This window comes from Antechinus flavipes, chromosome 6, assembly GCF_016432865.1.
Source record: "Antechinus flavipes isolate AdamAnt ecotype Samford, QLD, Australia chromosome 6, AdamAnt_v2, whole genome shotgun sequence".
Lineage (NCBI taxonomy): Eukaryota > Metazoa > Chordata > Mammalia > Dasyuromorphia > Dasyuridae > Antechinus > Antechinus flavipes.
In genome coordinates, this window is record NC_067403.1 from 262,626,572 (window position 1) to 262,639,648 (window position 13,077).

A 13,077-nucleotide genomic window follows, 5' to 3' on the forward strand; every position below is an offset into this window, starting at 1 on the left:
CAGGCGGCAGCCTCCAGTTCTCTTCACTGTTGTGTGCAGGACTGTCCCCGGGGCATTGCGGCTGGGCAGGTGTCCCGGGCTTCTCTGACTCACCTTTTATGGCCCAGCCGCCTCCTTGTGCTGTAACGGCCTCAGTGCTGGGCACTCTCAAGACCAAGAGGCTCTCAACACTTCCCTGATCTTTGGGGGGACAGTGGCCAGTGTTGGGGTGGCTGGGTTCAGGCTTATGTGGTTAATGGCTTTTGGAGCCCAGTTCCAAATTGCTTCTCCTGTGTTACCCAGATCCACCAGTGTGCATGTAATGCTTTTTCATTCCTATGTATGACACACGGGTGCCCCCTGCACCCATCTTGTTGTTCATTTGCTTTTCAGTCCTGGCTGACTCTTCATGGCCCCATCTGGGGTTTTCTTGGCAAAGGTGCTGGAATGTTGGCTTTGTCCTTCTCCAGCTCCTTTTACAGATGAGGAAACTGAGGCAGACTTGCCCAGGGTCATACAGCTAGGAAGTGTCTGAGACCACCCACGTTTGAGCTCCGATCTTACTGACCCAGGCCTAGCATTAATCACTTTGCTACTTGTCTTCTCGTCTTATAGATGAGCAAATTAACGTCCAAAGAGGGAAATGGACTTGGCCAAAGCCATTTCAGCCAGCTTCCTCATGGGGCCAGTGGCCTGAGGGTCAGCGGGTCAGGAGCCGGCAGGGATCACCGGCTGGGGATGAGTGTGTCTGTAAATGAGCTTACGAACCACTCTGACTTGCTTGAGCTCGCCAATTATGCAGGTGACCGAGAAGAGCCGTGTGAGAACCGACTATTAACTAAGACCCAGAGTGTCTTGTCATACCAACAATCCTTTGCAATGACCAGAATAGACCCAGCTGAAAAGTCAGACAGGTCTGAAGCTGAGCCACTTGGTGACTTAAGCCTTTCAAGAGACATCCTTAATGTCAACGACTTTCCTGACAGATTTAGGAAGCTTTTGGACACATCCTGTTTGATGGGTTTGGGGACAACTTTATCTCAGAGACTCCCCTAACTTTGTCTTAGAGGCCCTTCCAAAGTCTCGTTTTTGGACGCATCTCGTTATCTAATTGTCTGTGCTCAGGCCCTGGAGCCCGGACTGCTTATCACCCAGAGTGCCTCCTGATTTGGAGATCAAAGGGTCATAGTTCAGACACCTGCAATTCCTTATTCTTCCCATCCCTCGGGAATGGGACTCACGGACCCCTTTCCTTCTAGGTCTACCTTCCACCCCTCCTCCCCCCACAAACCCTCCTCATCTTCCTTTGTTTAAAAGGCATATAAACTCTCCCCATCCGTCGTCGGTGCTCTGCTCTGCGCTGCGCAGGCTGCAGTGCCGATGGTTTTGCTTTTTATATTTTGTATTTTCCTGCTTAATAAAACCTTTAATTCCACAGGTATCATTTTCTGGTTTCCTCTGCTTTGGGGAAGGGGATTTAAAGCTTAAGAGCCGGCCTTTGTGTTCTCTGGGCATCTTCCCCTTTGGGGGAGAGATCTGCATTCCCTAGAGAGCATCTGCCTCAGTTTACAGTGACTGCTCACCACCCCTCCCCCAGGCTGAGAGAGCCAAAGCGAGCCCCACCTCTGGTGTGTGCAAGGTCAGCGTTTTCCAGCTGGATTCACCCAGCAAGTGCTAAGCCTCTGGAAGCTACGAGTGCTAATTGTGGGAAGGGGGCACCTGGTTTAAACTGGGGCCTGGTCTTGCCCTCAGAGAGCCCACAGTGGCCTAGCTGTAGCTCTGCTAGAGGTACGAGAGAGGCTGGGGGCTGTCTCTTCCAGTTTGGGCAGCCAGGGAGCCCCTGGGACTCCTGCCCAGCAGGACCTTTGGACCTCCCAGCCCGTCCAGGCAAGCCTGGGGCCGCTTCATTGTGTCCCACAGCGCCGGCGGGCACCGGGTGGGCCGGGCAGGGAGCCAGGCCTGTGAAGGAGAGCTTGGCTCGGGCTCTAGCTCCTGCCATCTCTTCCTGGCAGGCTTCTTCTTTCCCTGAGCCTCTTCGGGAAGCCCGCAGAGGACTGCAGACCTTGGTGCTGGGTGATCCGGGGCCTCTCCCCTTCTCCCCTTTTCCTGGATGCCCGAGCCAGGCTCATCCGCTTTGCCCTGGTTCTCCCCGGCCAGGAGCGGCTTCCCGGAACTTTCTTTCTTTTTTATTTAATTTATTTACTAGTTATATGCCTGGGTAATTTTACAGCATGGACAATTGCCAAATCTTTTGTTCCACTTTTTCCCCTCCTTCCCCCCATTCCCTCCCCCCCGATTGGCAGGTTGACCGATACATGTTAAATGTAAAAGTATAAATTAAATACAACATACGTATACATGTCCATACAGTTATTTTGCTGTACAGAAAGAATCGGACTCTGAAATAGTGTCCAATTAGCCTGTGAAGGAAATCCAAAACGCAGGCGGGCAAACATAGAGGGATTGGGAATTCTATGTAGGTTCCTAGTCATCTCCCAGAGTTCTTTCCCTGGGCGTCGCTGCTTCAGTTCATTCCTGCTCCATTGGAGCTGATTTGGTTCATCTCATTGTGAAGAGAGCCATGTCAGAACTGATCATCATATAATATTGTTGCTGAAGTAGGTAATGATCTCCTGGTCCTGCTCATTTCACTCAGCATCAGCGGAACTTTCTCCAAAGCTGCTCTTCCGAGTCTGTGGGTCCTCAGTGGCTGGGGCGGGGCATCTGTACAGCCGGACCCCCTGGAAATCCTTCGGCCATCGTCCCCCATCCTGGAGAGCGAGGCGGCGGCTCCACCCTCACCCGCTGGCTGCCTGACCCCGGGCAGGGCTCTTCAATGCCGCTTTTCTTATCTGTCCAGTGGCCCTCCCAGCTCCTCCTAGGGCTGCTCAGAAGGCAGCCACTGATTAGGCTGGCACATATATGTTCAAAGGAAGTCGTCCCCGGGCCCAGCCGATTGTAAAGTCTAGGAGGGCAGAAGCCTCCTGGTGTCTCCTATCCTGGCACAGCGGCGGGCACTGGGGTGGGTTGGTGGTCACAGCCCCAGAGCTGAACAGAACCCTGAAGACTGTCTGGGCCAGAGGCTCGCCGAGCATGATCCCCGGGACACTTTCTAGGGCTCTTTGAGCTCAAACGTTTTATAATCATACCATGATCTTACCCCCTCATACCTAGCAGATGGGCTCACATGACATTAAAGGAAAACGTTGGATGTTGAAGGGGATGCCAAAGGGCATCTAGCTTTTGATCCAGCAATACCGCAGTACTACTACTAGGTCTATACCCAAGAAAAAGAGAGACAGAGACAGAGAGACAGAGAGAGAGAAAGAGAGACAGAGAATTATTTATACAAAAGTATTTTGATGATGGCTCACAACTGAAAATTGAAGAGATGCTCATCAATGGGGAAATGGTTAAACAAGTTGTGATTATAATCAGGACGATTTCAGAAAAATCTCGATGGACTTTCATGAACTGATGCAAAGTAAGGTAAATAGAACCAGGAGAAAATTGCAGATACACAGGAAGGGTAGCATTGCCCGAGGAACACTGTGAATGGCTTGACTCTTTTTCTCAGCAATGCAGTGATCCAAGACATTTCCAAAGGACTAAGGATAAAGCGCGCCCGCTCTCTGCTCCCGGGGAAAGCCTGACGCATGCTGCTTTTTTACTTCATTTCTTTTTCTTACAGTCCAGCCTTCTTGTCCAAAATGACCCATGTGGAAATGGTGGACGTAATTGCCCGTGTATGATCGAAGTCCGATCGCTTACCGTCTCAAGGGGGAGAGTGAAGGGAAGGAAGGAAGGGATAGAATCTGGAACTCCAGACTTCACATAAAAAAAAAAAAAGTAAGAATCCCATGACCCTATATGTGCTGAAGATGTTCCTCCCTTTTCCCACCTTCCATCTGCACAAGATCAATCATTACACTAGATTCCATCCAGAATGACCTGTCCCGATAGATTAGACTGACTGCAGAGCAGATGGGAGCATCCAACTGTCTCCTACTGAGCACAGCCCCAAAGTGACTGATAAGAGAGAGAAACTTGGCCCCCTTTTCACGGTGCTTTGGGCTTATTTTTCATAAAATGATGCTCGCATGTTAGCATGACATCGGCTTATTATTGTTTTTAAAGAACTTTTAAAAATGAATTATAATTATTAATAAGAAATATTTAAATGTATTAATTGCTATTTAAAAGACTGAATAAACATCCTTAAAATATATCAGCTTATTGTCATTATTTTGAAATGGATATTTTAAAATGTATGAGTTCCTTATAGTATATTTTAAAAAATTAACAAATATCTTTAAAAATGTACCCATTTTATAATTTCAAAAAGATGATTATTTTAGATCTTTCTGCTTATTACTTTGAAATGAATAATGGAAAATGTATCAATTCCTTATTATTTTCAAAAGATAAATAGCTTTAACTGTATCCATTTGTTATTTTGAAATACTTTTCAATGTATCAGTTCCTTATTATTTTAAAAAATATCTTCAAAATGTATCCAATATTATTATCTTTCAAAGAATAAATATTTTAGATGTTATTAGGATTTTTTTAAAGAATCAATACACATATGTTGTATTGAACATATTTAACGTGTATCGGTCACCCTGCCATCTAGGGGAGGGGGTGGGGGAAGGAGGGGAGAAGTTGGAACAAAAAGTTTTGCAACTGTCAATGCTGAAAAATGACCCAGGCGTGTTTTGTAAATAAAAAGTTATAATAAACAAAAAGAATCGATACATAAATGTTTTGAAATGCAGTCATTTATTATTATTATTTTTAAAAGAACAATATTTTGAAAATGCGTCAGTTTCCAGGGCCAACATGGGCGCTAGGCCGAGAGAAGCCGCGAAGCAAGAGTCTCGGAGCTTCCGGACAATGAATAATGTCCTTGAGAGCGGGAAGGCCGAGGACCGAGCCCCGAGCCTCGGCCACTGCCCCGGGCCGGTTCTCACTTTGGGGGCCCTTAGTTTCTATTTGAAAAAGCACAGGGACTCGGGGAGGCCCCTCTCTGGGCTCTCTCCCGCTCTCCGCACACGCTGCATCCCCACGCGGCGCAGACTCTCCAGAGAGGCTGGGGAACGAGGAGAGCCGACATTTACGGGGCGCCCACGGGGGGCCGGGCTCGCGCCTGCTGATGCTCTGTCCGCCTCGGACGGGGCGGATCCCGGCTTCCGGGCTTCCCGAGCCTCGGTTTCCCCCCTGCGCCTCCTCCGGCCCAGACGTCATTGTTGTCCCTCCTCAGTTCCGCGAGGGCGCTGACTCAGCGGCCCCGGAATGTGGCTCCCGGCCCGCCCCCTCCCTGCCGCCCCCGCTGCGGCTCCTTGCCTCGGGGGAGGGAGTGGGGGTGCCCGAGGTTGGGGTGCAGCTGACCAGGAAGCGGGCTCTGGCCCCCAGGGTGACAGCCCACCCCCCACAAAGGAGAGGCTGCGGCCTCCCCCCCCCCCCCGGCCCCGGCTCAGAGCTTCCTCCTGGAGACGCCCCCCGGAGCGCCCAGATGAGGGGCGCCTCCTGCCCTGGGTGGGGGCTCCAGGGACCCGAAAAGGCTCGGCCCCGCAGACTTGGGCCAAGTGCCCGGCTGGGGGTCTTGGGGGAACCTGGGCGGGGCCCTACGGGGGCGTCGTTCCCGAGAGTGTGGGTGGGCGAGCGGCGTCCGAGTGTGCACGCGTGTGTGTGTGTGTGTGTACGCGCACCTGCGTGTGCACCTGTGTGTGCCCGGCCAATGAGTCTGCGTGTGCCGGGCGCGCGTGCGCGTGTTTGGCTCTCTCCGGCCCCGCCTCCGGCCCCGCCTCTCCGCTCCCCCCGCCCTGCGCGCTAGGATTAAGGCAGGCTCGGCGGGCACGTGACCGCCGAAACTTACCCGAGCGTCAGCTGACCCAGCCGCCAGACCCGGACTGCTCCGTCATTGCCGGCCAGCTCCGGGCCCAGTCGCAGCTCCAGCGCCCCCAGCCCCGCCGCCGCCGCCATGCAGCCCTCCAGGCTGTGCCTTTGGCGCGCCTTCCTGCTCTGCTGGGCCGCCGCCCTTCTGGCGCCCGCCAGCGCCCTCCTCAGGTGAGCCCCCTCGGGCCCAGACTCAGCCTTGCAGCCGGCGGAGGGCGGGTGTGCGCGCACCCTCGGGCCCGCGCTTGGATTCGGGGAAGGGGCGGTTGTGCCCCCTCGGACCCGGCCTTGGAGACGGGGAGGGGCGGCGGGGCCGCTCTGCGCACACCCTGGGATCTGGGCTTGGAGACGGAGGGAGGGGCGGCTGTGTTCGCCCCCTCGGCTCTGCCCTCGGACCCGCGCGGTTCTGCTCCTTCCCTCGAACTCGGGCCCGGGCCCGGAGCCCAGGGGAGGCGGCTGCGCCCCCACTCGCAGCCGCGCCCTGCGCCATTTGCCCCCCATGACCCCGAAGGCCCCCCGCCATTCCCAGAATCCCCCCTTCCCGTGGGCCTGGGCCTCTGCCCGGCGGGTCCTCATCCACGCCTTGGGCACCGCCCGGCGGCAGGACGCCCCGTCTTCACTCCCTCCGCAGCCGGCTGGGCGCCCCCGAGGGCCCTCCTAGCCTAGTGCCCGCCCTGGGGGCGCCTAACGAGTGCGGGTCCCCTCTGGCTTCTCCAGGTCGGGCCCCGCCTTGGCCATGTCTCCTGGGAAAGGGGGCGGGCCGCCCCGCGCTGATCCTCCGGGTGCCCCCGGGCTCCCGCTGCCCTGCAGAACCTCCTCCTCTTCCCCTGGAAAACGGGGAGCCGGCGCCCTGCCCGTGTCCCGGGCCGCTCTCGGCTGGCACTGCCCACGGTGCCCTGGAAAGGCTGCTCCAGGCTGGGCGGGGCCTGGGGAAACTGAGCCCGGAGGAAGGGGGGAGGCTGCAATGCCCCCCCCAGGTTGGAAGAGGGGTTCACCCCCGGGAGGGAGCCCAGGTCCTGGGGCAGGTGGGGCTGGACCCAGCCTCCTTGTCCTGAGGCCCCTGCAGCAGCTGAGGCAGGAGAGGGAGGGAGGCTGCTCTGCCCCTGGGGGGGGGGAGGGAGGGAGGCTGCTCTGTCCCTGGGGGGGGGAGAGGGAGGGAGGCTGCTCTGTCCCTGGGCCTGGGGGGGGGGGGGAGGGAGGGAGGGAGGCTGCTCTGTGGGGGGGGGGGGGGGGGAGGCTGCTCTGTCCCTGGGGGGGGGGGGCAGGAGAGGGAGGCTGCTCTGCCCCTATGAGCTTCCTCCTGAGCCGACTTCTGGAAAGGCTGGGGTGGAGGCCAGAGCCTTCCTTGGCCTTCCTCCCAGACCGGGTGACCTTGAGCAGGCGCCCCTGGCAGCCTGAATGGGCCCTCCGGGGCCGCAGCCCCTCCCCTCCAATCAGTTCCTCTCCGAGCCCCAGGAGCTGCCAAGGTCACGGGGCTGAGGTTCATGGGGGGGGGGGGGGCAGGGATCATGGTTGGGCCCAAACGGGGCCTTGAAGGCCGGGTCAGGCCTCTAGGAGGTACAGGATGGGGGGAGGGGAGGAGTGGGGACCCCCAGGACTGAGCAGGCCTTCCCTCTCTTCTCTCCCAGAATCCCCCTGCACAAGTTCAAGTCCATCCGGCAGACCCTGAGGGAGTCAGGCGGCCCCCTGGAGCTGGCCCAGGAGCCCCTCTCCAAGTACACGCTGGGGGCCCCCCCTGGCAACGGAGGCCCCATCCCAGAGATGCTCAAGAATTACCTGGATGTGAGTCGAGGCTGACCCTGGCCCGGCAGAGCCCCCGGGGGGTGGGGGTCCAGGCTGGCGGCCTGGGCTCCTGCTCTGCCATCCCTGCCCCCGTGGCCCCCACCCCGACCCCTGCACCCAGGGGTGCTTCCGGCTCGTCTCCCTCGGGAGGCGGGCACTTTAAGTACTGCCGGGTCACCCAGCTTAGGGTCTGCCCGTCCGGTCCCCCTGGGCTGCAGCCGCTTCCTGGCCTCCGGGGGGTGGGGGCGGGGCCTCTCTTGGGACACCCGGCACGGGCTTCATCAGCTGCCGAGTCGCCCGGGTCCCCCACGGGCCCCATGACCCGGCCAACGGGGCCGTGCAGCCCAGGGACTGCCCACAGCTGCCTCACGGATGGGCTCAACATCCGGGGAAACTGAGGCCCAGCGGGGCGGGGGGCAGGAGCAGTGGTTTCCGGGGCCCCTTCCCCACGCTGCCCTTCTCACTCATGGGGATGAGGGGCCCTGGAGGGTGGTGGGGAGGGCCAGGGGGCACTAGGGGAGGGGGGGCCTCCCCCGGCCTGCTCCTCATCACAGGTGTGGCCAGTTCCAAAGCTGGGGGCCTTATCTGTGTGCTGGGGTCGTCCCCATTTCCCATCTGCCTTCCCTATCAGGACCCACCTTGTTGTCTCCCCCCCCCTTCCTCCCCCGTTTCTTTCCCTCCCGCTGATTTCTCACCCCGTGGGACCCCAGGAGACGGGCCCCCGGGAGCCTCTGACCCGTTCTCTGCCCGGCCCCCAGGCTCAGTACTACGGGGTCATCGGCATCGGGACCCCCCCGCAGAAGTTCACCGTGGTCTTTGACACCGGCTCCGCCAACCTGTGGGTGCCGTCCATCCACTGCAGCCTGTGGGACATCGCCTGCTGTGAGTGCCCCGGCCCGTTGGGGTGGAGCCCCCTGCCCCCGGGTTCCTGACTCCCCAGCCCCCCCTCCCCTCCCCCCTGGGCCAGGCGGGCTCCTTGCTGTCAGGGAGGCGGCTTCTGGGCCGGGGGGGGGGGGGGGGGGCGGGCGCGAGATCCGGGGGCCGTCCCCGACTGAGGCCTCTCTGCCCGCAGGGCTCCACAGCAGGTACAACGGGAACCTGTCCAGCACCTACGTGAAGAACGGCACCAACTTTGCCATCCATTATGGCTCGGGCAGCCTCTCGGGCTACCTGAGCCAGGACACGGTCACTGTGAGTCCGGGGAGGCTGTGGGGGGCAGCCCTGGGGGGAGGGCTGTGGGAGGAGGTCCGGGGGGCAGGGCTGTGGGGGGAGATCCGGGGGGCAGGGCTGTGGGAGGAGGTCCGGGGGGGAGGGCTGTGGGGGGAGGTCCGGGGGGCAGGGCTGTGGGGGGAGGTCCGGGGGGCAGGGCTGTGGGAGGAGGTCCGGGGGGCAGGGCCCTGGGGGGCAGCCCTGGGGGGAGGGCTCTGGGGGGCGGCCCTGGGGGCAGGGCTGTGGGGGGATCCGGGGGGCAGGGCTGTGGGGGGAGATCCGGGGGGCAGGGCTGTGGGGGGCAGGGCTGTGGGGGGAGGTCCGGGGGGGAGGGCTGTGGGGGGAGATCCGGGGGGAGGGCTGTGGGGGGGTCCGGGGGGGAGGGCTGTGGGGGGAGATCCGGGGGGCAGGGCTGTGGGGGGAGATCCAGGGGGGCAGCCCTCCGAGCCTGCAGCCACTTGTTCCCTCGCCCACAGCTCGGCTCCCTGGAGGAGGCCGCGCACCTCAAGGTGGAGAAGCAGACCTTCGGGGAGGCCATCAAGCAGCCCGGGGTCACCTTCATCGCCGCCAAGTTCGACGGCATCCTGGGCATGGCCTACCCCCGCATCTCGGTGGACAACGTCATGCCCGTCTTCGACAACCTCATGGATCAGAAGCTGGTGGACAAGCAAGTCTTCTCCTTCTACCTGAACAGGTGGGGGTGGGGCAGGGGCGGGGGGACCGGTGGTCCAGGCCAGGGCTCCTTGGACCTTCCCCACACAACACAAGCTTTCCCAAGTTTTGCTTCTCAGAAGGGGGGCGTTGAACCCCGGGGCGCGGCGTCCCCCCAGAGTCTGTGGGAGTGGGATCTTCCAGCTACTCGGGGCGGGGTCGGTCTGGAACCGTCTGGGCCGGCCCCGTCGTGGTGGAGACCCGAGCGTCCTTCCCCTCCCCTCCCCCAAGGTGGGGCCCCGTGGGCTGGCGGGGGGCGGGCCTGACGGACGTCCGCCCCTTCCTCCTCGTGCAGGGACCCCAACGCCCAGCCCGGCGGGGAGCTGACGTTCGGGGGCACGGACAGCAAGTACTATAAGGGGGACTTCACCTACCTCAACGTCACGCGCAAGGCGTACTGGCAGATCCATATGGACATGTGAGTGCTGGGCCAGGGGGGCAAGTGGGAGCCCCCGGCACCCAGACTGCCGTGGTGGGAGGGAGAGCCCCTTGGGGAGACTCCTTGGCCCCGTGTGTATTGATTGTGCTCCCCTTGGAGCCATCCTGGGAGGGTCCCTCCTCCCCCCCGCCAGACAAGGCCCAAGCCGGGCGGTGACCCCGGGGCAGGGGTCCGGGAGCCCAAAGAGCCGGTCTTGCTTCCTGGTCAGGGTGAAGGTGGAGAACGGGCTGACCCTGTGCAAGGACGGCTGCGAGGCGATCGTGGACACGGGCACCTCCCTGATCACGGGCCCCGTGCAGGAGATCAAGGCGCTGAACAAGGCCGTGGGCGCCGTCCCCCTGGTGGGAGGGGAGGTGAGAGGGGAGCCGGCTCGGGGTGGGGCTTGGGGGGCAGCCCGGGAGGCTCCCTGACCCCCTCCTCTGTCCCCCGCTCTCCACAGTACATGATCTCCTGTGACAAGGTGACCAGCCTCCCGCCCATCTCCTTTGTGCTGGGCGGCAAGAACTTTAAACTCACGGGCGAACAGTATGTCCTCAAGGTCAGTGAACCCCCTTGTCTCGTTCTGGCGGGAGCGGCGCATAATAGGTGCTTTATGGAAGCCTGGGGGGGGGGGCCCGGCCTCCAGGATGGGTGGGGAGCACGAGAGGGGCCCTCGACCTCCTGCCAGAGAGGGGGATGGTCCCCCCGGGCTGGAAGGGCGAGGGGCCCCGGGGTGGCTGGGGTCTCCGGGCCGGGGTCTGGGGCTCCAGCCAAGCCTCAAGGGGCACAGATCCACGGGCCCGGCCTCGGGTAGCTTCTGGTTTAATGTGCCGGCCAGAGGCGGGCACTGGGCAGAGGGAGGAAGGGCGGGCCGGGCACCCTTGCCCACGGGCCTGCGGCGTTCTCCCCAGGTGAGCCAGGGTGGGCAGACCGTCTGCCTGAGCGGCTTCATGGGCATGGACATCCCTCCCCCGGGGGGGCCCCTCTGGATCCTGGGCGACGTCTTCATCGGCCGCTACTACACCACCTTCGACCGGGACAACAATCGCGTGGGCTTCGCCACGGCCTGCTGAGCGCCCCCTCGTTGCCCGCCAGGACGGGGGGCTTCTGGCGGAGGAATGGAGAGAGAACGTGGTCCGGAGAAGCCCCTTGCCGCCCCCCAGCCCCCACGACGCCCCCACTGATGCCCCCGCCCCCATACTCCGTGTATTCCCCTCCCCCCCCCGCCCCCAGGCACAAAAGGGCCACGGCTGCTGCTGAGCTTTGGCTGCGCCTTTGGACACAGAGGGAGCTGGGGGCTTGGCTCAGCCCCTCAGCCTCTCCTTAACCCCGAAACTTGGGGCTTCGCCCCCCACTCCCCCTTGCTCAAGGCTGAGCCGAGCTGAGGGTGTCGGCCGGGGCCCCGCAGGCCTGGGGGGGCCCGGGGCAGGCCGCGTCCTGCCTGAGCCCCTGGAGCCCCGCCCTGGGCCCCTCTCACTCCCTGATTGCCGACAGGCAGAGTGAAAATACAGGTTTTGGGGGGACCTTTTCCTGTGTCAGTGTGTTTGTGGGGGGCGGGAGGGAGGGCAGTGCGGATTGGTAGAAATGACCCGCCGGGAGCCACGGGTCGGATGTGCCGGTTGTTGGGCTCCCTCATCTCCCCGGGCCCCTGGGGGTGAGAGGCTGGTGGGCAAATCCTGCCTCCGGAGCCACCCAGAGCCCTGAGCCCCTCGAGCCCGGCCCAGCCGGGGTGTTCAGTCTCGGGCTTGTTCTAGTAGCTTCTCCCAGGGAGCTCAGGCCGGGGAGCTCGCTTAGGTGGGGGCGGGGAGCTGGGCCCTGAGGCCTCGGTGAGCGATGGGGTGGGTTCTGGATTCGAGTCTCATGGCCAGAAGGGGACAGCCGGGGCTGGCTTCTAGGCCTTTCAGGGCAAGACCCCAGCTGATCTGCTTGGGGATGGGGGCCCAGAGGAAGTGAGTGAAGTACAGGGAGGGAGCACAGGGTTGGGAGGGGCAGTTCTTATAGAATCCAGTGGTGAGAGGGACCCTGGCAGGGCCCCCTGCCCAACAACTGGTCCTGGGTCTCAGTTCAGAGACCTCCAGGGAGCAGCTCCTCCCAGCTCTGGAGCTGCTGGGACGGTGCTGGAATGCCAGATGTGGATCCTGGCAAATTCTGCCCGTCGGGCCTCGTTCTGTCCCCTTGACCCTCCGAGTTCTGATCCAGCATTTTCTAACTTGGCGATTCTGGACAGTCCCTTCCACTTAGGTCTGTCTCAGTTTCCCCAGCTGTAAAATAGGCATTATGATAGCACCTCCTTTCCAAGGTGGTTGTGAGGGTCAAGGAGAGACTTAAAATGTCTGGGACATGATAAATGCTTCCTCCCCTCCTCCTCTTTCCCCACTCCTCCCCTCCTCTCCTTTTCCTCTTTTTCCCTTCCCCTCCCTCCTCCCATCCCTCTAGCCAGGCTCTGGAGGAGGGAGAGCAGGGAGACTTCCAAATCACTGGTTAAAATGTGGGTCCAGGGCTGAGCCGGGAGCCGCCACTGGAGGCCGAAGGGACATCGAGCAGCTCTGGCTCCGGCTGGATGTTGTCTAACCCGGAGTCTGGCTTGAGAAGCGGGGGTTAAGGGTGGACTCCAGTTGCAGAGGGGGATCGAGAGCTTAGCAATGTCAGAAAAGAACGGGAGAGGCCCAGCGGGATCCAGTCTGGCCTGGCCTGGTTCTGGCTGGAGCAGGCTAAGTACCAGCCGCCTCCCCCACCCCAGCCAATCCGGGACCAGTCCAGCTGCCGCCCCCCCACCCCCTCAGCCTCCTGCGTGCTGACATCCCTGAGCGCCGGGCTGGCAGTGGCCCTCCTCCCGTCTTGTCTCTGAGCCTTCAAAAGCTGCCATCTCTGACCCTCCCCTGTATCTGGAAGAGGAAACCAGCCCTGCTCGCTGCCCTCACTACCCTGGACGCCTGGAGCTCTTTCTGGACCCCCCCAACACACACACACACTCATACACTCCCTGAGACTCCCTTGGGTTCCGGGCCTGACCTCCGTTCTCTCCATGTCTCTTTCTAAAGTTTGACCTGTGGAACATTTCCCAGTGAGCTCAGGAGTGA

The 13,077-nt window shown here is 61.0% G+C and overlaps 1 protein-coding gene across 1 annotated transcript; it reads left to right on the top strand.

The window, feature by feature from the left end:
- The first annotated feature begins 5,844 nt into the window (after nucleotides 1-5,844).
- On the top strand, nucleotides 5,845-11,525 carry CTSD (cathepsin D). Its single transcript, XM_051967270.1, has 9 exons — nucleotides 5,845-6,048; nucleotides 7,506-7,659; nucleotides 8,418-8,541; nucleotides 8,732-8,850; nucleotides 9,345-9,562; nucleotides 9,875-9,997; nucleotides 10,227-10,371; nucleotides 10,458-10,556; nucleotides 10,909-11,525. Exons 1-9 carry the CDS (start codon nucleotides 5,963-5,965, stop codon nucleotides 11,068-11,070), a joined length of 1,230 nt encoding a protein of 409 aa, XP_051823230.1. The 5' UTR covers nucleotides 5,845-5,962; the 3' UTR covers nucleotides 11,071-11,525.
- The last annotated feature ends 1,552 nt before the right edge of the window (nucleotides 11,526-13,077 follow it).

What these genes read in the sequence shown, in the direction of transcription:
- CTSD (XM_051967270.1), top strand. Translation starts at nt 5,963, where the DNA reads ATGCAGCCCTCCAGGCTGTGCCTTTGGCGCGCCTTCCTGCTCTGCTGG. An exon ending in TGAGCCAGGACACGGTCACT is followed by an intron (nt 8,851 to 9,344) that starts GTGAGTCCGGGG and finishes CCTCGCCCACAG; the next exon opens with CTCGGCTCCCTGGAGGAGGC. An exon ending in GCGAACAGTATGTCCTCAAG is followed by an intron (nt 10,557 to 10,908) that starts GTCAGTGAACCC and finishes CGTTCTCCCCAG; the next exon opens with GTGAGCCAGGGTGGGCAGAC.